The sequence below is a fragment of the Bos taurus genome, chromosome 17, assembly GCF_002263795.3.
Source record: "Bos taurus isolate L1 Dominette 01449 registration number 42190680 breed Hereford chromosome 17, ARS-UCD2.0, whole genome shotgun sequence".
Classification (NCBI taxonomy): domain Eukaryota; kingdom Metazoa; phylum Chordata; class Mammalia; order Artiodactyla; family Bovidae; genus Bos; species Bos taurus.
In genome coordinates this window covers 39980604-40005872 of record NC_037344.1, presented here as the reverse complement: position 1 = coordinate 40005872, position 25269 = coordinate 39980604, and the positions used below count along the sequence as shown (strand labels likewise).

The 25269-nt window shown below is 41.5% G+C and overlaps 1 protein-coding gene across 1 annotated transcript in view; it reads right to left on the bottom strand.

Moving 5' to 3' along the window:
• The window catches only part of C17H4orf45 (chromosome 17 C4orf45 homolog), a 133474-nt gene extending 110883 nt beyond the window's left edge, over positions 1-22591 (bottom strand). The window contains 1 exon segment of the mRNA NM_001077088.2: positions 22409-22591. Within this exon segment, the coding sequence (NP_001070556.1) occupies positions 22409-22472 (64 nt within the window). The 5' untranslated portion in view covers positions 22473-22591.
• Between the last annotated feature and the right edge of the window lie 2678 nt (positions 22592-25269).

Sequence of the window (25269 nt, the reverse complement as noted above, 5' to 3'; positions counted from 1 at the left end):
TCAAATCCCCTCCTAAATCAGGGTTTGTGGGTTTAAATCCCCATCTGAGATGCGGCTGTGTTTGAGTCCCACCTGAGAAGGAGTGCAGCTTCTGTCAGGGGAAATGTGGGTCTTGAGCAGAATTTGGACAGGTTGATGAAGTCAACACACAAGTCTGAAAAATTAGAATTTGTAACTTTAAAATATAAGTATGGGACTTCCTCGGTGTGATTAAGACTCCACGCTTACAATGCAGGGGGCACAGGATCAATACCTGGTCGGGGAATTAAGATCCCACATGCTGTGCTGCATGGCCAAAATATTAAAAAATTAATGTACAATCAAATACATGATGAAATGTAGGGATGGGAATCCATTCAATGTTCCTGTGACCTGTGTGGGAGAAATGGAATGAAAAACAGATTCCCAGCATCACTGCCAACTTTCTCCATTAACCAGACCACTACGACATGAATAGGTTCATAGAGAACCACCTCGGAATTTTCCACCCTCTGCCAATGCTGGCTAGTCCTTACAGCAGATGAGAAATCAAATCAATAACCAGGGACCAGTTCAGTTCAGTTCAGTCCAGTCGCTCAGTCATCTCCGACTCTTTGCGACCCCATGAATCGCAGCACGCCAGGCCTCCCTGTCCATCACCAACTCCCGGAGCTGACTCAGACTCACGTCCATTGAGTCAGTGATGCCATCCAGTCGTCTCATCCTCTGTCGTCCCCTTCTCCTCCTGCCCCCAATCCCTCCCAGCATCAGAGTCTTTTCCAATGAGTCAACTCTTCGCATGAGGTGGACCAGTTAGCTGCCCTCTATTTAAACCACTTACTACAGCTATGGTTTTTCCAATGGTCATGTATGGATGTGAGAGTTGGATTGTGAAGAAAGCTGAGCACCCAAGAATTGATGCTTTTGAACTGTGGTGTTGGAGAAGACTCTTGAGAGTCCCTTGGACTGCAAGGAGATCCAACCAGTCCATTCTAAAGGAGATCAGCCCCGGGTGTTCTTTGGAAGGAGTGATGCTAAAGCTGAAACTCCAATACTTTGGCCACCTCATGCGAAGAGTTGACTCATTGGAAAAGACTCTGATGCTGGGAGGGATTGGGGGCAGGAGAACAAGGGGACAACAGAGGATGAGATGGCTGGATGGCATCACCGACTAGATGGACGTGAGTTTGGGTGACCTCTGGGAGATGGTGATGGATAGGGAGGCCTGGCATGCTGTGATTCATGGGGTCGCAGAGAGTCAGACACGACTGAGCGACTGAACTGAACTGAACTACTGCAGCATTCAAATTACAAAATAACAGTGCCTTTGCATGACTATGAATACTTTTTCATATTAATTACTTTTGGGGAAAATGCAATAATTTAAAAATGACAGGTCTTTTTCTAGTTTCCAATTTTCTAGTTAACATGAGAGGGAAGGAGATTCATTCTGCTATTGCTTCTTTTTTCCTTTTCCTTTTTTGTTAGGGAGACTTTCTAGATTGTCATCTTTTCTGTCTCATTTTCCCACCTTTTCTCTGGTAACCCCTTGTAGTTGCAACCTAGCTACTTCATGCTTGCTTGTCAGTTAAAAATGCTAGAGTGGGGAATCCTGCTGGGGTCTCAATTTCTCATTTTTACAAGAGAAATTACCCCCCACCCCCACAAGGAGATGCTGGGTGAGCAGCAGCTGGGCGACTGGTAAAAAGAGAAGGATAAATGCATTGCCTTTGAACTTGTATGATTCCCTCCTGTGGCTGCCCGCAATGCATATACAGTACCTTAATTTTCCATTTCCACTAAAAAGCAAATCTCTCCCCTCCAAAGGAGCATGAACAGACATAACCACCTCCCTGGAAAGGTTTGAGGTGTTGGGTGAGCAGAATGTAGACTGAAGGGAGCAGGTAGAAACTCTTTGTCTGAAATCTCTTTCTGATGCTGGTCTCAGCGATGTTCGATTAGTGACCACAGAAACCATAGAGAAAGGAGAGGTAGAGACATTTTGGGTAAGAAAGAGATAGGTGACACCTCAGAGGACTTCTATGCTTCCCACAAACATACATCTACTCCTGGCAAAGCGAGCACAGACAGGATTTCCCTGGTGGTCCAGTGGTTAAGAATCTGCCTTGTAATATAGGGGACATGGGTTCAAACCCTGGTCAGGAAACTCAGATCCCATATGTTCTGGGGTCCCCACGCCACAACTAGAGAGTCTGTGTGCCACAATGAAGATCCTGCACGCTGCAACTAAGACCAATGCAGTCAAATAAGTACTTTTTTTTAAAAAAATCAAGCACAGAGAAGTAACTGATGTGTTCCCTCTGCCTTGTCCTTTTATACTGAGATAATTATTGACCCCAGTTAGGGGTTTCAAAGGCATGCAGATTGACTCTCTAGATAGCAGAACAATTGGTCCAATGAGTAAGTTAGTGCAGGAATAATGTAATAAAGGAAAATGCCAGACTGTATACTTCTCAAGGACTTGTCAGTTCATCAGTACCTTCTCGTCTTCCTTCCAGAAATGTTTTTGAAACCGTGCTCTACATTAGGCTGCCCTTGGTGCTAAGGCCATGTCCTGTCTCCTTATCCTCTGAAGCCAGAACCATAAAGAAGGTGAGTCCCAGGAGTCCTGGTCCCCCAGCTCCACAGGAAAGACTCTGCCTGTAATACAGACACCATGCATGGTCAGAAAAGTGACTCAAATGCTGGAAGACAAGCAGTAGATCAGAGGAAGTGGTCAAGTCAATGTGGATTTGAAAATGGCGAACATAGAGTCTTGGGGCAGTAAGACACAGGGAGGCGAGATGGAACGAGCGTGGGGTGAGCACAGGAGTTAGTTGTGAAAATCCAGGACGCTGGCTACTGCCTCCAGGTGCGTTTTAGGGATGCACCTCTCCACTTAAAGTGGGCTTTCCTGTTGCAGAATAAACTGGAACCCACAAAGATCAGCTGAACCCCAGATTGGAGGCTAAACACCACCTGGCCCAGGAGTCAGTGAGAATGAAGGAGACATGGAAGGTGAGCCAAGGTCAGTGGCCACAGAAGCACCTGGTGGCCCAGACATATTGTCGACGGCTTTTCTTCCAGCTTCTGATCTCACACCAAACAGCTTCCTGATTAAAACTTTGGAGAAGGAGGTTCTGGAAAATGTAGTTCCAGTTTCCCTAAGTGACAAGGCACAAACCCAGCTTGTTTAGGTTGTGGCAAGTTCAGAATAGCTAATGGATTATGCTGTCCTTGTTTGCACTTTACGACTTGAAAGTGTGAAAGTGTTAGCCCCTCAGTCATGTGTGACTGTTTGTGACCCCGTGGACTGTAGGCCCCCAGGCTCCTCTGTCCATGGAATTCTCCAAGCCAGAATACTGGAGTGGGTTGCCATTTCCTTCTCCAGGGGATCTTCCCAACCCAGTGATTGAACCCAGGTCTCCTGTACTGCAGGCAGATTCTTTACCATCTGAGCCACTAAGGAAGACCTTACTCACCCAAACCTAATGTTAGGTAGGACATTCCTATTGCTGATAGAGACTGGTCAAATACATGGACAACTGATCATTGAGAGCAAGGGGAAAAAAAGCCCAAAATACAAAATGGTAAAAAAAGATCTCATTATTACTTTTTGCCTCTAAGAAGTGTCTCTGGTTTTTCTAGTAGGTATGTATGGATGTGAGAGTTGGACCATAAGCTGAGCACCAAAGAATTGATGCTTTTGAACTGTAGTGCTGGGGAAGACTCTTGAGAGTCCCTTGGACAGCAAGGAGATCAAACCAGTCAATCCTAAAAGGAATCAATCTTGAATATTCATTGGAAGGACTGATGCTGAAGCTGAAGCTCCAATGTTTTTGCCACCTGATGCAAAGAGCCAACTCATTGGAAAAGACTGATGCTGGGAAAGATTGAAGGTGGGAGGAGAAGGGGATGACAGAGGACGAGATGGTTGGATGGTATCACCAACTCAATGAACATGAGTTTGAGCATGCTCTGGGAGATGGTGAAGGACAGGGAAGCCTGGTGTGCTGCAGTCCATTGGGTCACAAAGTGTCGGACACAACTGAGTGATTGAACAAGAACAACAAGCAAGCGTGATACCCCAGAATGTTCTTGCCCCTTTTGTAAAATTTGAGGCCACCTTGGGTTACTGGAAACAATTTAGGATAGACTCAGGATCTTCTGCTTGTATTTATGATGAACTAATTAGATGATCTGGTACAAGTGGTCTATTTTATTTTATGTTTTTCTCTCAACGGTATCTTTGCAGTGCAAAAGTTTTTAAATTTCCAAAGTCCAACACAGTAGTGTTTTCTCTCATGGGTTGTGCTTTTGGTGTCATGTCTAACAATTCTCTTTTCCTATATTTTCATAAATAACTTTTTTAAAAATTATTACTTTTTTATTGAAGTACAGTTGATTTACAGTATCATGTTAGTTTCAGTTGTACAACATAGTGATTCAGATACATACATACATTCTTTTATAGGTTCTTTTCCCTAATAGATTATAAACTATTGAGTATAGGTCCCTGTGCTAAATAGTAGGTCCTTCTTGGTTATCCAATTTATATATAGTCATGTGTACATGTTAATCCCAACCTCCTAATTTATCCCTCTCCCCATGTTCCCTATGAAGAAAATATGGTATACATATATATGAAGTGAAATTTGCTCAGTCGTGTCCCACTCTTTTTGACCCCATGGACTATATAGTCCATGGAATTTTCCAGACCAGAATACTGGAGTGGGTAGCCTTTCCCTTCTCCAGTGGATCTTCCTGACCCAGGAATCAAACCGAGGTCTCAGGCATATTCTTTACCAATTGAGCTATCAAGGAAGCCTATATGTACATACATACATATATATATATATATATATAATGGAATATTAGTCATAAGGAATGAAATATCATTTGCATGGACCTGAGATTTTCATACTAAATGAAGTCAGACAGAGACAAATCTTATGATACCACTTATATGTGGGATCTGAAAAAAAAAGATTCAGCTGAACTTGTTAACAAAACAGAAATAGGACCACGGACATAGAAAACACGTGGTCTCTAGTTAAGAGAAACAGCAGCCCCAGATGAGACAGAGGCAGAGGCCGGTGAACACACATGTCTGGAACTGAGCGAGATGTCCTCAGAGCAGAGGTGTGCGTCTACCCAGTGAACTCTGTGGCAGAGCCTGGTCCTGTTCATCTTCCTGAGTGCCAGGGAGGAAGGCAGTAATGGCCTACACAGGAAGGAACTCTTGCTTGGTGCCCTGACAGCACCAGCAATTCACCACCCTGCTTTGTGCAAAATTCAGATAATGAATTCTATCCACATCTACAAGTAAATGTTGGGGTTGAGGAGGCTGGCCAGGGTGGGGCAGCAGCTCAGGGCCAGAGGTTTGTGATGATCTCTGTGCAGCTTTTGTTTTGTTCTTCATTCTTCCTCTATCTCTTCGTAACTACAGAAGAGAAGAAGATGAGGGAGATGGGGAGGGTACGATATAGCAGTCACTAGATGAAGGTGGGAGTTGATAGAAGGCCCCACTGTTTGTGATGCCTTAGGATGAGCAGACAGCAAGAAAAACCATCATGGGAGAAGTTTGGAGCCGCCTTATATTCAAATCACTTTTATCTTCTCAATTGCCTCTGGTCAAGATGTGAGAAAATAGATATTCTCTAGCTTAGACCTCTGCCTTTGTGCCAGGTGGGTGGGGGTCTTTTCCTTTCCATTTGTCTTTCACCTACTCTATCCCACTTTCTGCAAACTCTGAACTGTCTACTTAAACACATGGTCCTAATTTTTTGTACAATCTCAGCCTTTGGGCACAATCTCAGCCTCAAATGTCTGTTTCAATTCCCAAACATTTTAGCTAAGACACCCTGCTTTTTTTTTTTTTTTTTAGGTGATTCCCAGTGATGAAGTGAGTGTTTATAGCTATAGGTTTTGTTTGTTATATCATCAGACAAAAATGACTAGACAAATTCCCACCTAAATCTGGAGATCATTTTTGAGAGATAGTCCAGCTTAAAATCATGGCTAAATCTTCCAAAGCCATCCTCTAAGGGTGTGTGACTTAAGTTGAAGAAAGCCAAATTAAGGTGCTCAAACCCTAAATCACAGAGGCAGAGGATTTCAATCTCCTGCATTGATTGTGGACAAGCTGCTTCCTCCAAGCCCTCTAGTTGGGGAGCAGTGGGAACTGTTCATTTAACAATGATTGATGGGATTCTTGACCAATATATAGCATACTGTAAATAACGTCCTATTTTATAGTCCTCATGTCAGAAATCCATACCATCAGATGGTCTTTCCACAATACTTCCCCTATGACAGGGTTGGGGATTTACTGCAAGTTCTCATTCAGTCTTTTCGTATATTCCAAGGTCAATGATAAGCTATAACTTGGGCGGGGGAAGGGGGGGTCATTTCAAGAAAGTCTGTGCATGCGTGCTAAGTCGCTTCAGTCACATCCGACTCTGAGACTATGGAGGTAGCCTACTAGGCTTCTCTGTCACTGGGATTCTACAGACAAGAATACTGGAGTGGGTTGCCAGGCCCTCCTTCAGGGGATCTTCCAGACTCAGGGATCAAACCCGCATCTCTTAGGTCTTCTGCACTGGCATGATTCTTTACCATTGGCACCATCTGGGAAGCCCCTCAAGGAAGTCTAAGACATTGGAATTGAGGGAAAAAAAATCCCTGTGACCTGGAACTGAAAATCTTATTTTTTAATCCCTGCAAACAAGAGGATCTAACAGTCCTTGGGTCATTTCCACTGTGAAAGCGTGTGTGTGAGCGATGTGCATCCAGGCACCCACTCGCCCTGTAGGAGGTCCCCGGAGGGAGTGTGGTCCAGTGGTGGGACCCGTGTCCTAAGTGGCTGCACATGGAATCCCCCTGTCAGTTTCGAGGATTGTCAAATCAAAGGCGTGTGCTTTTAAACATCTTTACTTAGCCCACGTGACTAGCATGTTTACTTTGTTCTGCTTCCACATTGTGAAAAGAAGGTGGCTACTTAGCTTGTGAATTGAAGTTTGAAAGAGTCTGGAAATCTGTAAAAGAAAGAGATGTGGGTGGTATTGTTTCCTTGCTATAAAAAAAGAATTTATCTGACCTGATTGCCATTGGCATTTATTCACTAATCTTAACATCAGATAGCTTTGTTTGCATGTTTTGACTACTTAGATTTCTAATTATCCTGTTATCATGGCCAGAATCCATTGGGCTGAAAAATATATTTCATTCTATATCATCATTTACAGAATGAAATAACACACACTAATTTGAACTATATAAATGTTCCCATCTTTAAAAAAATTGAGCCTTTAAATTACACTTACAAATCTTTACATTTAAAAAACATGCATGTGAGAGTAAATACATAGATACATATAACTGGAGCTTCCCAAGGACTTAGTGGTAAAGAATCCTCCTTCCAGTACAAGAGACTCGGATTCGATCCCTGGGTTGGGAAGATCCTCTGGAGGAGGACATGACAACCCATTCTGGTATTCTTGCCTGGAGAATCTCATGGACAGAGGAGTCTGGTGGGCTACAGTCCATGCGGTCTCAAAGAGTTGGACAAAACTGAAGCAACTTAGCATGCATGCATATGTATAACTGATTCACTTTACTGTACACCTGAAACTAACACAACATTGCAAATCAACGATAATTTTTTAAATTCACAATTAGAGGATAATTGTCTTACAATGTTCTGGTGATTTCTGCTGCACAGCAACATGAATCAGCTCTATGTATACATACATCCCCTCCCTCTTGACTATTGCTCCCACTCCCCCAGTCCCACCCTTCTAGGTCATCACAGAGCACCAAACTGAGCTCGCTGTGCTATACAGCGGCTTCCCACTAGCTAGCTATTTTACACATGACAGTGTATATATGTCAATGCTACTGTCTCAATTCACCCCGTTTCTTTCCCCCTGTGTTCACATGTCTGCATCTTTATTCCTGCCCTACAAATAGGTTCATCAGTACTATTTTTCTAGATTCCATATATATGTGCGTTAATATACAATATTTGTTTTTCTCTTTCTGACCTATTTCACTCTGTATAACAGGTTTTAGTTTCATCTACCTCACTACCACTGACTCAAATTCATTCTTTTTTATGACTAATATTCCACTGTATATATGTACCACAACTCCTTCATTCATTCCTCTATTGATGGACACGGAACATCTAGGTTGCTTCCATAGTGCTGCAGTGAACATTGCTGTTTTTACTTGATAAGTCATGTCTGACTCTTTCATGACCCCATGGCCTGTAGCCCACCAGGCTCCTCTGTTTATGGCATTTCTTCAGGCAAGAATACTGGAGTGGGTTGCCTTATCCTTCTCCAAGGGATCTTCCCCACCCAGAGATGGAAACCGTATCTCCTGCATTGCAGGCAGATTCTTTACCTTTGAGTCACTGCAACAAACATTGGGGTAAAACAAATTTTTTCATTTAAAAAAGTCAAAAACCAGTGATTTTGAGCTGAGACTTCCGTTCTGACTAGAGGCCAGTTAGATCTCCAGCCTTGGAGGAACTGTGACCTTCCAGGGGCAGAAGCAATAGTTGCTGCTGCCTGAGGGGCTATGTGTGTCCCACAGAGTGCCACGTGACCCCCTGTGTCACAGTCTCTCCATGTGCTTGTTTGAGTGCAGGTTCCAACCCCCAGAAAAACTAACCCAGAATTTGGGGCTTTCTACATTCGCAAATTCTTCTGCACATTACATTACAAGAATAAGTGCCCTAACTTTGGAACTGGTTAGTTCAGAGTCTCCGGCAGGGAGGTCTCAGTATTGCTCGTGGAAAGTGGATGTGGCTCCCATTTCCAGGGTCACCAAGTCTCCCTGTTCCTCAGGGGCCCCCATCCTCCCCCAGTTGTGTGCCGGTGAGTGTTCATCGTTGTCTAGTAAACCTAGGAGGTGCTGCACTCATCTGACCCACTTGGGGTTCCTGGCTCTGCCTCTGGTCCCCCCACCTCCATTCCCAGGCAGGTCCCTTGAACAATAAGAATGAGGCTTGGAAATAAACCCGAGCTCGCCTTTCCTCCTCCAGAAGCTTTCCTCAGGCTCTTAAGTCCTCATCAGGGAAAGTCAGTCCTGCTCAGCCCCGGCTTGGAAATGGGGTGCTGGAGCTCCTTGCTAGGTCTTTGCAGTTCAACCCCGGATACAGAACTTCCTCCTCTCAAATGACTGCCTCGCCTGCAATTCTGTAGCTTCCAGAAATTATTTCCTTATTTTAGAAAGTGCTGCCTCAGAGAAATGATTTGACCACTGTAAGTGTTTCGAGGTCACTTTCAGACCGCTGCTATTCTTAAAGTGAAAGTGAAGTCGCTCAGTCGTGTCTGACTCTTTGCCAGCCAGGTTCTGCTGTCTGTGGGGATTCTCCGGGCAAGAATACTGGAGTGGTTTGCCATTTCCTTCTCCAGAAGCACCATTATTCTTAAAGGAGTGGGTAATCTTCTACTTGTCTGGGACTCTTCCCTGGGGTGTAATTTTGTTAAAGATGACACCTGTGGGTAAGGTGTCTTATCCTGGTGGCACAGTGGATAAGAATCCGCCTGCCAATGGAGGGGATATGGATTTGATCCCTGGTCCGGGAAGATTCCACATGCCCTGGAGCAACTAAGCCCACGCACCTACAGCCTGTACTCCACAAGAGGGGCCACTGCAATGAGAAGCCCGAGCACCGCCAACAAGAGTAGCCCCGGCTTGCCGCACACGGAGAAAGCCTGAGCAAAGCAATGAAGACCCAGTGCAACCAAATATAAATAAGTTAGATAAATGAGTGACTAAAAAAACATGATACCTGTAGTCAAAACAGCCTTTTAGTAGCAGCTGTGAAAGGTTCCACCTTTTCTGAAATACCTGCTAGCAACTGGGGCTAGTAACATAGCAGGCACATCACCCCTTATCACCTGCTGAGAAGCACAATTCCCTAGCATCTGCCACAGCAGGCTTCTGCAGGAGAGGGGATAAAGGGGAGGGAAGCACGACTCAAGGGAGACAAAGAGAAAGACTTTACACCCAGAGCCCCCAAGGCGACCTTTCCATCCTTCCTGACCACAAAATGACGGGTCGTTTTCCTAACCAAGATCGCGGGAATTCATGCGGCTTAAGGAAGAATTCCAAAATCTGCTATTCTACATTATGCAACATTGTAAATCAATAATGCTTCAGTAAAATTAATTAACTAATTAATTTTTTTAAAAACCTGCCATTCTGCCACAACACTGTTGTAATGTAACTTGCTTTCCTTGGTATTATTTAGATCAGGTTTATAGGAAGATACAAAAAGCCAATAGTTAGCAGTTTAAAAATGTATATGTGTGTGAGCTCTAAGTATTAGCATCACAAATAACTTCCTGTTCTGGGCCTTTAGCCAGCAGTTGACTAGTTTATCTCACTAGTAATCTGTGATAATAGATTATACGGACAATGGTCTAAGTACTCTGTGTGCATTGACTCCTGTGGCATTGACTCCTGTGTGCATTAAAACTCCTAGCAGCCCTATGAAGTAGATACTAATATTGCTGTTTTAGAGATGATGTAAATGAGGCAGAGAGAGATAAATACCTAGTCCAAGGTCACAACAGTGACTAGAGGGGCCAGAAGAGTTCAGGTCCTCGCTGCTCAAGGTGTGGTCTCTTGACCAGCAGCTTGGGTGTCTTCTGAGAGCTTAGTAAAAATGCAGGCTCTCAAGCCTGGAATTGGAATCTGCATTTTAACAAGACTTCCCAGGTGATTCACATGCACACTGAAGTTTAAAAACTGTGGGCTTAGATAGTCTTAGATTTTTTTTCTCTCTGTGCTCATTAAAAATTCAATTATAGCTTAAGACTTCAGGAAATAATGTGTACTTGGCTGATTTAGTATAAAAAATAGGATTGTAAGATGATTTTTGAGTCCTCTCCAAGATCTTCTGAAGAAGATAAATAACATACAATATTTTTTAAGTCCAAAAAGTTATTGAATTCTTATTATATCAGGCATTCTCATTTCATTAAGTCATCATAGAATATTCATGAAATAGATACTGTGCTGTGTTTAGTCGCTCAGTTGTGTCGGACTCTGTGCGACCCCATGGACTGTAGCCCACCAGGCTCCTCTGTCCATGAGAATTCTCTAGGCAAGAATAGTGGAGTGGGTTGCCATGCCCTCCTCCAGGGGATCTTCCTAACCCAGGGATAGAACTCAGGTTTCCCACATTGCAGGCAGATTCTTTACTGTCTGAGCCACCAGAGAAGCCCAAGAATACTGGAGTGGGTAGCCTATCCCTTCTCCAGGGGACTTCCTGACCTGAAATAGTTACTACTAGCCTCAAATTACAGATGAGAAGACCGTGAGCAGAAGGGTTAAGAAGAAAAGACAATGTAAGGATGGTGAGAGGGAATTTGCAAATGATGCAACCAACAGTATACAAACTGTTCACATAGTTCTACATCAAAAAATAAAATAAGAACTCAATCAAAGAATGGACAGAAAACCTAAAAAGACATTTCTCTAAAGAAGATACACAGATGGCCAACAAGCATATGAATAGATGCTCAACATCACTAATTATTAGAGAAATGCAAATCAAATCTATGGCCATCAGCAAAATAGCTACAAACAATAAAAGCTGACGAGGGTGTGGAGAGAAGGGCACCCTCCTATACTGTTGGAGGGAATGTAAATCGGTAAAGCCACTATGGAGAACAGGATGGAGTTTCCTTAAAAACCTAAAAATAGAGCTACCACATGATCCAGCAGTACCACTCCTGGGAATATGTCTGGAAAAAATGGAACCTCTAAAAATGTAAAAATGTAAAAATTAGTTACACCCCAATGCTCATTGCAGCACTATTGACAATAGCCAAGACACGGAAACATCCTAAATGTTCATCAATAGAGGAATAGACAAAGAAGACGCGGTACATATTTACAATGAAATACTACTCTGCCACCGGAGAAGACAATGGCACCCCACTCTTGCGTGGAAAATCCCATAGATGGAGGAGCCTGGTAGGTTGCAGTCCATGGGGTAGTGAAGAGTCAGACACGACTAAGCGACTTCACTTTCACTTTTTCACTTTCATGAATTGGAGAAGGAAATGGCAACCCACTCCAGTGTTCTTGCCTGGAGAATCGCAGGGGAAGGAGAGCCTGGTGGGCTGATGTCTATGGGGTCACACAGTCCGACACGACTGAAGCGACTTAGCAGCAGCAGCAACTACTCTGCCATAAGAAGAATGAAGTAATGCCATTTGCAGCAACATGGATGGATCCAGAGATTACTGTACTAAGTGAAGCAAGTCAAAGGCAAATTATATGATATCACTTATATGTGAAATCTAAAAATAATTATACAAATGACGTTATTTACAAAACAGACTCACCGATGTGGAAAGCAAACACGGTTACCAAAGGTGAGAGGAGCAGGGGAAGGGATAAATTAGGAGCTTAGGATTAACATATATACATGCCTATATACAAAATAGGCTTCCCTGGTGGCTCAGTGGTAAAGAATCCACCTGCCAACGCAGGAGACATGGGTTTGATCCCTGGGTTGAGAAAATACCCAGGAGAAGGAAATGGGAACCTATTCCAGTGTTCTTTCCCGGGGAATCCCATGGACAGAGGAGCCTGGCAGGCTACAGTCCATGGGGCTGTAAAAGAGTCAGACACAGCTTAGTGACTAAACAGCAACGTATGTAAAATAGATAACCAATAATGACCTACTGTATGGCTCAGGGACTATACTCAATTTTCTGTAATAACCCATATGAGAAAAGAATCTGAAAAGGGATGTATATGTATGTGTAACTCAATCACTTGGCTGTACAACTGAAACTAACACACCACTCAAAATCAATTGTACTCCAATAAAAAGAATGAAAGAAAAAAGGTTAGAAGGAGCTAGGACATGGCAGCTCCATTGATAGCTCTGCTTCTTGAATCGAGCTCCTCACATTGATTTCCTAGCAGGTGGCACAGTGAACCATCTGCTAACCTTTGACAAAATGGTTACTTTTTTCAAACCCTGTCTCCAAAACACAAGACATTTTTCACTTAATCCTGAGCACATTTCTCCATCATTTAAGGTAGTGATATTAATGTAACCTAAGAGAGTATCGAAGAATTGATGCTTTTGAACTGTGGTATTGGAGAAGACTCTTGAGAGTCCCCTGGACTGCCAGAAGATCCAACCAGTCCATCAGCCCTGGGATTTCTTTGGAGGGAATGATGCTAAAGTTGAAACTCCAGTACTTTGGCCACCTCATGCAAAGAGTTGACTCATTGGAAAAGGCTCTGATGCTGGGAGGGATTGAGGGCAGGAGGAAAAGGGGACGACAGAGGATGAGATGGCTGGATGGCATCACTGACTCGATGGACGTGGGTCTGAGTGAACTCTGGGAGTTGGTGATGGACAGGGAGGCCTGGTGTGCTGCGATTCATGGGGTCGCAAAGAGTCGGACACGACTGAGCGACTGAACTGACTGAAGAGATTATCAACCTTGGAAAATTAAGTCAAAGCCCAGAAAAGCAAATCAGCTCTTCTCCTTTAGTTGATACCATAAAGTTGTATATTGTCTAAAAAACAAAGCAGAAAACTAGAGTATGAGACAAAGCTTGTCCTTTGAAGTCTTCTTCTAAGGGCTTGGTTTAGATGTTTTTCAGAGTGATGCCAGCAACTGATTTTTTTTTTCTGGAAGTCACATTGGTGATGATTCACCGGGCCAATTATTTAAGGTAGGATTTATTTGAAACTGCCGTCACTTGTAGATAAATTTTGATTCAGGCACATCACATGCTACAATTACAGAATAAAATGCAGATTAGCCAACAAAATGTGTCAGGCCCATTAAAATGTGTAAGCTTTATCATGAATTAGTTTTTTACAAGGTGACATGTTTGCTTCCTGAATTACAATGATGAGACTTAAGTTGAATTTCCAGGAGGACTGTTTGGTTCTTTCTTCTAATAGGAAACCACTGGCAGTTTTGTATGAAGTCATTTTCTATTTTTAAAACAACTGCATTTGAGACATAACTATGAGTGTGACAGTTTCACAGGGCAAAAAGCGAGATGAATAAATGGGTCTGAAACCCAGGCTAATGGAGCGAGCTTTTCAAAATCACATACAGTTATGTACTTCTTTCACTACTTATAGCTTCATTCATCATAATGTTTTTTGGCCATTTCCTAGAGAGTATTTCCAATTCTAATATATTTCTAACAAAAGTCCCATGGTGGAATTCTGCAATATTCCTGGTTTACATGTACAGATTTTCTAGTAGATCTCTGATGGCTGAATAAATACATTAATATATTTACTTAGTAATCTGGATATAACTTGGGTTTCCCGGGTGGCTCAGTGGTAAAGAATCCATCTGCCAGTACAGGAGATGCAAGAGACATGGGTTGGACCCTTGGGTCAGGAAAATCCCTTGGAGAAGGGAATGGCAACCCAAGCCAGTATTCTTGCCTGGGAAATTCCACGAATGGAGGAGCCTGGTGGGCTACAGTCCATGATTCTTTCCATGCAAAGAATCAGACACAACTGAGCATGCACACACCTGCCTGGGTATAACGTACATAATTCATCATACAAACAAGAAGCAGGCCTAGGCTGTCATCCTTCTGATCAAGACTATGTGACCTTGAGCAGGGCACTCAGCTCTCTGAACCTCAGTGTTCTCATCTGAAAAATGATAGGTTAAATTAGATTCTCTTTTATGGGGCCTTTTTAATTTAATATTCCATAGGAATTATTCCATCAGTCTCTCAATTTGGACCAAGTAGAAATTTATTTTAAAAATCTTAATAAAAAATGTACCTTTTAAAATGTAATTTTATAACTTAAAAGCAGCACGGGACCTGGAATTGGGTAAACAGATAGTATCATTTGTTTGCAAACAGATGTAAAAATACATAACCATGCTCTAAGATACTTTAAAATCACTTCAGAATTTTGTTTATGATATTAGTTTTCATAGTAAGGCCATTTTAATGCCAAAATAACACCATCTATAAAATCTCTTCACTGTGTAATAAAACTTAGCAAATTGATAATAAAACTTACATGAAAGAATAAGCCGGCAAATAAAATGTTTCAAATATACAGACAAGAAAAGTACCCCACATCAAATTAAACTCACATTTATCAAAAACATATGGATTCTAAACATAAAAACGATGTTTGACTTTGAGGGAATTGGTTGAGAAATGCTATAAAGGAACATTTTAGGATGGCAAAAATATTCATGTTTTTAATCTAAAAAGTAAGTGCATTGGTGTGTTCACTTTGTAAAATGTTATCTAGCTGGACACTAGGTGAATATATTTACTCAAGGATATGTTAATGGCAACCCACTCCAGTATTCTTGCCTGGAGAATCCCATGGAGGGAGGAGCCTGGTACAGTCCATGGGGTCGCAAAGAGTCGGACATGACTGAGCGACTTCACTTTCACTTTCACCTTTTTAAAAAAGTTTCAAAAGTTGGACCTACTGACACTTTTTCCCACAAGAATCTTTATCCCTTTATTAGTTGTAGAATAAATAAAATCTAAGATCCATCCATCATATAGGAGACAATTTATTCTCTAATTATGCCAGTCAAAAGAAAGGAGTAGGAAACAAAACTTAAAAAAGCACAGGGAGTAGTTTGTGAAGCATCCCATGAGGTAATGGTCCTCCATCCCCACCTCTTCTATTTGATTCCTCAAGGCCTTTGGAATTGGGTTTCTGTCTCCTTTTTATGTCACACTACAATCCCAGGACATCTGTGGTGAATATTTAGATTAAATAGGAAAATGGGACAACCCATGATGTTCTAACAAGAACAACAGATTATACGTATCTAAAAGACCAAAAAAATATCTTATTCATGTTCATTTTTGTATCCTCCGAAGCTCATGGCCAACTTTTCAGTATTCAGTAAGGATTCAATTTCTATTTGTTACATTCAATTTCAAATATATATGATAAAAATTTAGAATCAAAAATATTTTTAAAGGGAAAAACATTAAAATTGGGCAGAAAAATAAAATGTAATGAATCAGCAAATTAGTTCGTTAGTGGCAGTACACTAAGTAAATACACATGAATCATCTCACAGAATAATGGAGTCTCACTAGAGATGAGATTGAAATTAAAACAATTATAGCTATTAATAAGAATGAAGAGTGTTACAGCTAAAAGGGAAAATTTGATTTTAAAATTAAATTGAAAGTGGAAGTGTTAGTCGTGTAGTTGTGTCTGACTCTTTGCCACCCCCATGGAATGTAGCCCGCAGTGCTCCTCTGTTCAGGAAATTCACTCCCTTCTTCATGTGATCTTTGCGACCCAGGGATCAAACCTGGGTCACCTGCATTACAGGCAGATTCTTTACCATCTGAGCCACTAGGGAAGCCCCAAAATTAAACTAGGCTTTAGTAAAAACTCTATAAAACTCTTAAAAGCGCTCTGAAATCATCCTCAAAATTTCTGCAAAACTTCTCAGCTATTTTCTCATCCTCTGATAATCCACTTAGTTTTTCCTCACATATCAGCATTCAGCATAAATTTTTAAATGATTTCTCATGATATTTGATTGCTTTTTCATTATTAATAGTGACAAAATATTTTCCATGTTTTTATTGCAATTATACAATATTTGATGTAAAGTATGCAGCACATCAACTTTTTATTTGCCTAACCAGAGTTCATACCCACTTACACCAATATCTTTACAAGAACATGAGCTTCTCATTGAGATCAGTTCCAAATTCAGAAAGAAGAGAACTAAGTCCCAACAACTTAGGTCCTAAGTGATGGGTCTAGGAGAAACTGAAATTGTAACATCTGATCTGCATACCATATGTTGACCACAGCAGTATTCAAGAAACAATCTTGCCCAAAGAGTTGGACCTCAAGAGCCAGATTCCAATTTTGGAAAACACAAGAGGACAGAGGAACACATTAAATGACATGACACCAGGCAAATTCAGAATGTTGGGTATTTCTGCTGGATGACCAACCCAGTCTCTGTAACAAGAAAAGAAAGAAGACTGTACCAGCTTATTGTTGCTGTTGTTCAGTTGCCAAGTCGTGTCTGACTCTGCGACCCCATGAATTGCAGCACACCCAGGCCTCTCTGTCCTTCACCTTCTCCCAGAGTTCACCCAAGTTCATGTCCATTGAATCGGTGATGCCATCAAACCATCTCATCCTTGGCTGCCCTCTTCTCCTTTTGCCTTCAATCTTTCCCAGCATCAGGGTCTTTTCCAATGAACGGGCTCTTCAAATTAGGTGGCCAAAGTACCGGAGCTTCAGCTTCAGCATCAGTCCTTCCAATGAGTGAGTGTTCAGGGTTGATTTCCCTTAGGATTGACTGGTTTGATCTGCTTGCTATCCAAGGGACTCTCAAAACTCTTATCCAGCATCACAGTTTGAAAATATCAATTCTTCAGCGTTCAGCCTTATTTATGGTTCAACTCTCACATCCATACAAGACTACTGGAAAGACCATAGCTTTGACTATATGGACCTGTCTTTGCTTTTCAATATGCTACCTAGGTTTGTCATAGCCTTTCTTCCAAAAAGCAACCATCTTCTAATTTCATGGCTGCAGTCACCATCCACAGTGATTTTGAAGCCCAAGAAGAGAAAGTCTGTCACTACTTCCACCTGTACCAGCTTATAGGACATCAAAGGAGAGAACACAACCAAATGCAATTAGGTGTGGACCTAATTCGGATCCATATTTTTGCAATCAGCTGTAAAAATGCATTTTAGAGGCAATGAGGGAAATATTACCATGGACTAGTCATTACCTGTTGTCAGAGGATAGTTTTATATTTTGCTAGATGTGATAATGACAATGTGGCTATGTAAGAATATGTTCATTTGGTAGGGGGCAGGGTGCTGATGCACAGTGAAATACGTGGGGCTTCCCATGTGGCTTAGCGGTAAAGAATCCCCCTGCCAATGCAGGAGAGATAGGAGACTCAGGTTCTATCCCTGGGTCGGGAAGATCCCCTGGAGAAGGAAATGGCTACTCACTCCAGTATTCTTGCCTGGAAAATCCCATAGACAGAGAAGCCTGTCCATGGGGTCTCAAAGAGTCAGACACGACTGAGCAACTTAGAATGCATGCTTGTGAAATATGTAGGATATAATAAAATATCTGAATATCTGAAATTCACTTTAAAATATTTTAGCAAATGAAAAAGAAAAAAACTATGTGATCAAATGTGGGAAGTTTTTGATAAATTGTTGAACATGAGTGACAGGTAAGTGGGATATGTTCTAAAATATTCATAACAAAAAATTTTTAATGTTAGAGTCAAAAAGATTGATATATAACTCCCTATTATAAAAAATAAACAACAGTGATTTTTAAAACTATTTGCAGACTTTAAATACAAATATATTGTTCACAGTCTTTTAGACAATCCTTGGAAGTCTCTGGCCTCAATAAGTTTGTATCTTTCACCACCTAATTCCACTCCCTGTAAATATATCATGAGAAAATAACAGAGAAGGAGAAACACCCAAAAGTATTCATGCAGCTTTAACTGTAATAGAGGAAATTTGGAATTTAAATATAAAATATAGGAGAACATGAAGTGAATTATTACGCATCAACATAATGTAAAATCTGAAGCCTATCAAAAGTGATAAGAATTTGAGCTATGTAAACACACGAAACCAAGTAGACACTGACACAGATTATAAGAAATTTTAAGGATCATTAAAACTCTTTCATGGTTGCAAGTGACAGAAAAGCCAACCCAGGATGGTTTAAGGAGAAAAGGAAATCAATTGGCTGATGGAAATGAAAAGTTTAAAAGACACGAAAATCACCGTGAAATGAATGATAGACAAACGAAAACACAAAATAGGAAAAAATTTTAGAAGAAAACAAGGGCAAAAATCTAGGAGACTCCGGATTTGGTGATGGATTTTTAGATACAATATCAAAAGCATAATGAAAGAAAAATCGATTATTAAAATTGATAAATGTTAAATATTAAAGTGGCTTATTAAACTAAATACTAAAGTTGTTTATTAAAACTAAAACTTGTGCTCTGCTCTATCAAAGACTATGTTAAGAAAATGAAAAGACAAGCCACAAACCAGGAGGAAATATTTGCAGAACATTTATCTGATAAAAGACTTGTCTCTAAAATACATGCAGAACTGTTAAAACTCAACAATAAGAAAATAAACAATTATTTTATAATAGGCAAACATTATGAACTGACATCACATCAAAGAAAATATTCAGATGGCAAATAAGTATATGATCATTGGTCATTACGGAATTATGAACTCAAACAGCAATGAGACATAACTACATCTGGTAAGAATGGCTAAAGGTGAGAACAGAAAGACCACCAAATGCTGACATGGGTGCAAAGTAACAAGGACTCTCACTGAACTGCAAGCGAGATGGCAAAACGGTACAGCTTTGGCAGTTTCCTTTCTGATCTTTTGTTGTTGTTGGAGTATAGTTGCTTTACAATGTTGTGTTGGTTTCTGCTGTACCACCAAGTGACTCAGCTATCAGATCAGATCAGATCAGTCGCTCAGTCGTGTCCGACTCTTTGCAACCCCATGAATCACAGCACGCCAGGCCTCCCTGTCCATCACCAACTCCCAGAGTTCACCCAGACTCACGTCCATCGAGTCAGTGATGCCATCCAGCCATCTCATCCTCTGTCATCCCCTTCTCCTCCTGCCCCCAGTCCCTCCCAGCATCAGAGTCTTTTCCAATGAGTCAACTCTTCACATGAGGTGGCCAAAGTACTGGAGTTTCAGCTTTAGCATCATTCCTTCCAAAGAAATCCCAGGGCTGATCTCCTTCAGAATGGACTGGTTGGATCTCCTTGCAGACCAAGGGACTCTCAAGAGTCTTCTCCAACACCACAGTTCAAAAGCATCAGTTCTTCGGTGCTCAGCCTTCTTCACAGTCCAACTCTCACATCCATACATGACCACTGGAAAAACCATAGCCTTGACTAGACGAACCTTTGTTGGCAAACTGATGTCTCTGCTTTTGAATATGCTATCTAGGTTGGTTATAACTTTCCTTCCAAGGAGTAAGCGTCTTTTAATTTCATGGCTGCAGTCACCATCTGTAGTGATTTTGGAGCCCCCAAAAATAAAGTCTGACACTGTTTCCACTGTTTCCCCATCTATTTCCCATGAAGTGGTGGGACCAGATGCCATGATCTTTGTTTTCTGAATGTTGAGCTTTAAGCCAACTTTTTCACTCTCCACTTTCACTTTCATCAAGAGGCTTTTGAGTTCCTCTTCACTTTCTGCCATAAGGGTGGTGTCATCTGCATATCTGAGGTTATTGATATTTCTCCCAGCAATCTTGATTCCAGCTTGTGTTTCTTCCAGTCCAGGGTTTCTCATGATGTACTCTGCATATAAGTTAAATAAACAGGGTGACGATATACAGCCTTGACGAACTCCTTTTCCTATTTGGAACCAGCCTCTTGAGAAATTTGTATGCGGGTCAGGAAGCAACAGTTAGAACTGGACATGGAACAACAGACTCAGGTATATGTATACATATATCCCCTCCCTCTTAACCCTCCCTCTCACTCACACCCACCCCACCCATCTAGGTCATTGCAGAGCACAGAGCTAAGCTCCCTGTGCTATACGGCAGCTTCCCACTAGTTATTTTCTTTACACATGGTAGTGTATATATGTCAACCCTTCTCTCCCAGTTCGTCTCACTCTCCACTTCCTGCCCTGTGTCTACACATCTGTCCTCTATGTGTGCATCTCTATTCCTTCCCTGCAAACAGCTCATCTGTACCATCTTTCTAGATTCCACTCATATGCATTAAGATACAATATTTGTTTTTCTCTTTCTGACTTATTTCAACTTGGCAGTTTCTTACAAAGCTAAACAGAGTCTTACCATATGATCCAGCAATCACATTGCTGAGTATGTACCAAATTGATCTGAAAACATATCCATGCAAAAGTCTCATAGAAGTTTTTTTTTTTTTTTCTCAGAATTGCCAAGATGATTAGGTAAACAAATTGTAATACAACCCTACAATGGAAGGCTATTCAGCGATAAAAATAAGTGAACACTCCAGCCATGAAAAGACATGGAGGAAATTTCAATGCACATTGACAAGTTAATGAAGCCAATCTGAAAAGGCTACCCACTGTATGATTCCAGCTCTATGATATCCATGAAAAGGCAAAACTTTAGAGAGAGAAAAAGGATCAGTGGTTGCCAGGAACTCAATGAGGGAAGAGGGGGGATGTGTAGGTGAAGCACAGGGACATTTAAAGGGTTGAAAAGTACTGTCATGGTGGGTATGTGACCTTACGAAGTGGTCAAAACCTGAAGACTTAGAGCACAGAGAGCAAACCTTGGTGTACACAAATTTTAAAAATCACTTAAGAGTCTGGGGGATTTTAGAATAGAATTCAGACAGTGACAGGAGAATAACTGTGTTACAAATATATAAACCAGTCTCACTGGAGGCAGTGGGTGAAAGGAGCTGACTTTTGGTAACTTTGACCTTAAGCAACTTTGGAAATGAGCAGAGCCCTAAGCCCAAAGGCAAAAGGAAGATAAGGAAGCATTGTACTCTAGCTGACAAAGTTTCTTCTCCTGAAGTACTGGTTAGCATTTCTGATACTTGTATACTCATATTTGGGCTTCCCTCCTGGCTTAGAAGGTAAAGAATCTGCCTGCAATGTGGGAGACCTGGTGGGAATTAAACAGTTAAATAAATGGGTGGCAAAGAATGGGAGCCAAGCTTCTCATGATTGCAGTGAGAATTTACAGATAAGCAAGGGATATGCTTAAAAATAGGCTTGTGATTTTAAAACATAAAGGAAATAAGATAAAATGTGACATTTCTTGCAGAAATCACAATTAGTCATATTCTATTTAACTACCTTTAAAAAACTGAAGTATAGTTTATTTACAATGTTTCATTAGTTTGAGGTACACAGCAAAGTGATTCCATTATACATATACATAATTCCACACAGACATACCATCCAAATCATTTAAAGCAAGTTGAAGGAACAAAATGCCAGCCAACATTTTACTAAGCTTACATCTTGCTCAAATTTTTATCAATCAAATATGTCAAGTTTCTAAAAATATAAGAAACTTAAATCAGTAATAATGAAAATATGATCACTACTATAATTTGTATTAACATCAAAGCAGCCCCAGTTACAAAAAACATAAACTGTATGATATGAAAAAAATTCCTAAATTAGTGAGAACAGGACATCACAAATCTTCTCAAGGCAACTCAGCCTAGGCCGAGTGCATAATAAAAGCAGCAGAATCGTGTAGAATAAGTGTGCATGGTTCTTTCATTCTCAAGTCCATTGTCATTTGAGTATCACATAGGTGAGCAATTAAGGAAGCTTCAGTCTCCTTGTGAAAGATACAGAAAAGCCCTTTACCTGTGAACACCATCCGCTTTCCCACTGTGGCTGATATTGGTTCTCGAAATGTCACACACGCCATAGCCAAGGTTGTAGCTGTGCTACTGAATTTCCTTTCCCAACTTCCTCAGACCAATGTATCTGTACCAGAAAGAGCCAAAGACTCTGCTGTCTCTCCTTTCCCTGTCTGTGACCTGAACTAGGTGGTTGCTAAGGACTCATTATGACAGGAAGGCAGAGTGTTCCTTCTAACACTGTTCAGTATTCCAGCCTCCAGGAACAGACAGACACAGCCGCAGCATCCCCAGGAATGGTGCCCAATCATCTCTTTCCCTTATCTGTCAACATCAAGTCAAGAATAGACGTGTTAGGGTACTAGAAATAGAGCAGCCTTACGGCACCCATGACCTGGCAGACTCAATCATCACCATCTTTCAACATAGCCGCAAAAAATGTTGTGCAGAAGGGTGTTATCACAAAACCAAACCAAAGAATCACAAACTCGTGGTTAAAAGCTTTTGAGGAAACCTGGCTAGATAAAATACAAATAAAAATTGTATTAATAAATGAATAAGATAATTGCTTATGTATTTCCCCCCATTTCAGTACTTCCTTAAACATAGTATGAATGAATATGATAATTGCTTATGTATTTCCCCCACATTTCAGTACTTCCTTAAACATAATCTGTGCCTCAGTCACATAGTCTATTTGTGGTTCCCATCATGTGAGATGCTCTTTCGTTCTTCTGAGCCTTTACCCATTCATTTGTACTTCCTGTAACATTCCTCTGGGAAATTTTTTGTCCTCTGAGAGGTGGAGCCCACGTCTCCTCTCCCAGGAGGAGGTCTGCCGACACAGCTGACCACTGGCTCTTTCATGCCCCTTTAACTTCTATGGCATCTTTTTTTATACCTACCTGTTAAATTCCTTCCACTTTGTTTCATTTGTCTATTTTCTCTGCTTCCTACTAGAATCCAACTCCCAGTTCAGGGGAAAAAGCATCTTTATTCATATTTCAATTTCCAGAGACTACTATACAATAGATACTTAAGAAATGTTTGTGGGATGAATAAATTAACAGCTAATTCCAGCCTTCCTGGAAATATAATATTGACCATTTGATAATCCATGGAATATAAACTCTAATGGAAATTTTGAATTCAATCTTAAATATACAGCATGTATTCTTTACTTAAAATGTAATGCCTTTTGTTTGTTGAGAGAAATTACACTAAGAACACTCTATGTTAACTATAGACAGGGTTGCTAGCAGGCTAGCAAAGGGATGTGCCCCCAGGTCTCTCATCAAGTGTATGCTTTAGGGCTTCCCTGGTGGCTCAAGTGGTAAAGAATCTGCCTGCCAATGTAGGAGACACGGGTTCGATCCCTAATCTAGGAAGATCCCACATGCTGCACAGCGGTTAAGCTCACGTGCCACAGCTGTTGAGCCAGTGCTCTATAGCCCAGGAGCTGCTGCAACTACTGGGCCCCTGTGCTACAACTATTGAAGTCAGTGTAATGAGAAGCCCACACACCACAACTAGAGAAAAGCCTGCACAGCAGTGAAGACCCAGCACAGCTGAAAACAAAACATAAATAAATGTTTTAAAGGGGCTGCTGTAGTTGCGGGGAGCTGGTCTCTGTCAGAGGTCAAGCCCTCCCTGGGCAGCATGGTCAGAAGACTCAGTGAGGTGAGGAGATAAAGTCATATGTTTCCACCTGTCATGGGACCATTTTTCATCTGTTGAGCCAAGGCTTTGTTGAGCCCTTACCACAGTTCAGCTTCTTCCTCTGCCCAATCCTGCTTCAGCTTCTTTCTGTCCACAGGTATAGATCTCAAATAACCATCTTGCCCACCACCAGCTTCCAAAGAGCATGACCAGAGCATGACCAGACCACACAGATGTGTAACAGAAAAGAACAGACCCGACTCCATATTGGATTGTTCCTTTAGCTCTAACCCTTGTGCTCTGTTGCCTGTACTGTCTTGCTGGCTCTGACCTTTGTGAAAGAATGTTGCCTCTTGCCTAAAATATAGCCCATTCTCAAGGTTCTGATCTTTAAAGGTATAACATTCTTCCATTTATATAGATTAAAAGTTGCAGGACAGAGAATAACATTTGTCTTGTTGGAGGTTTATAGGAACATTGTGGCCCGACCTACCTGGATAATTGCAAGAACAAAGGATTCTAGCACCAACCAGTTTGCAACAACCAGTCACAACCTCTCTCCTTTAGTATAAAAGTAGCTGAATTCTAGCTCAGCCAAGATGGTTCTTTGGGACATGAGCCCACCATCTTCTCCATCTACTGGCTTCCTGAATAAAATCACTATTCCCTGCTCCAGCACCTTGACTCTAGATTCACTGGCCTGTTGTGCAGTGAGCAGGAACATCTTGGTCTCAGTAGCAGATGCACATGCACAAGTGGGTTATACAGAGGACTTCTCATTTTAACCACTCAACGCTTTAACCAGAAGCTATTCTTTTTCTTCAGCACAGGCAAGTCACGTCACTCTTTTTTGCTACTAGTCTGATCTGTTCAGCATGGCACTCTTAATTGCTGCAGTCACAGAGGCTTTTCGACTCTTCTTGAGGTTAGCCAGTTCTTGTTACTATAATCAAGGGCTCTCTAACACCAGCTGAAAGCTTTTCTCTGAAAATTCCCTATTTGTGTCCTTGGAGCTACCACTTTCCAAGACAGTCAAGTTTGAAATCTCCTAGGAGAAGGCGATGGCACCCCACTCCAGTACTCTTGCCTGGAAAATCCCATGGATGGAGGAGCCTGGTAGGCTGCAGTCCACGGGGTCACAAAGAGTCAGACGCGACTGAGCGACTTCACTTTCACTTTTCACTTTCATGCATTGGAGAAGGAAAT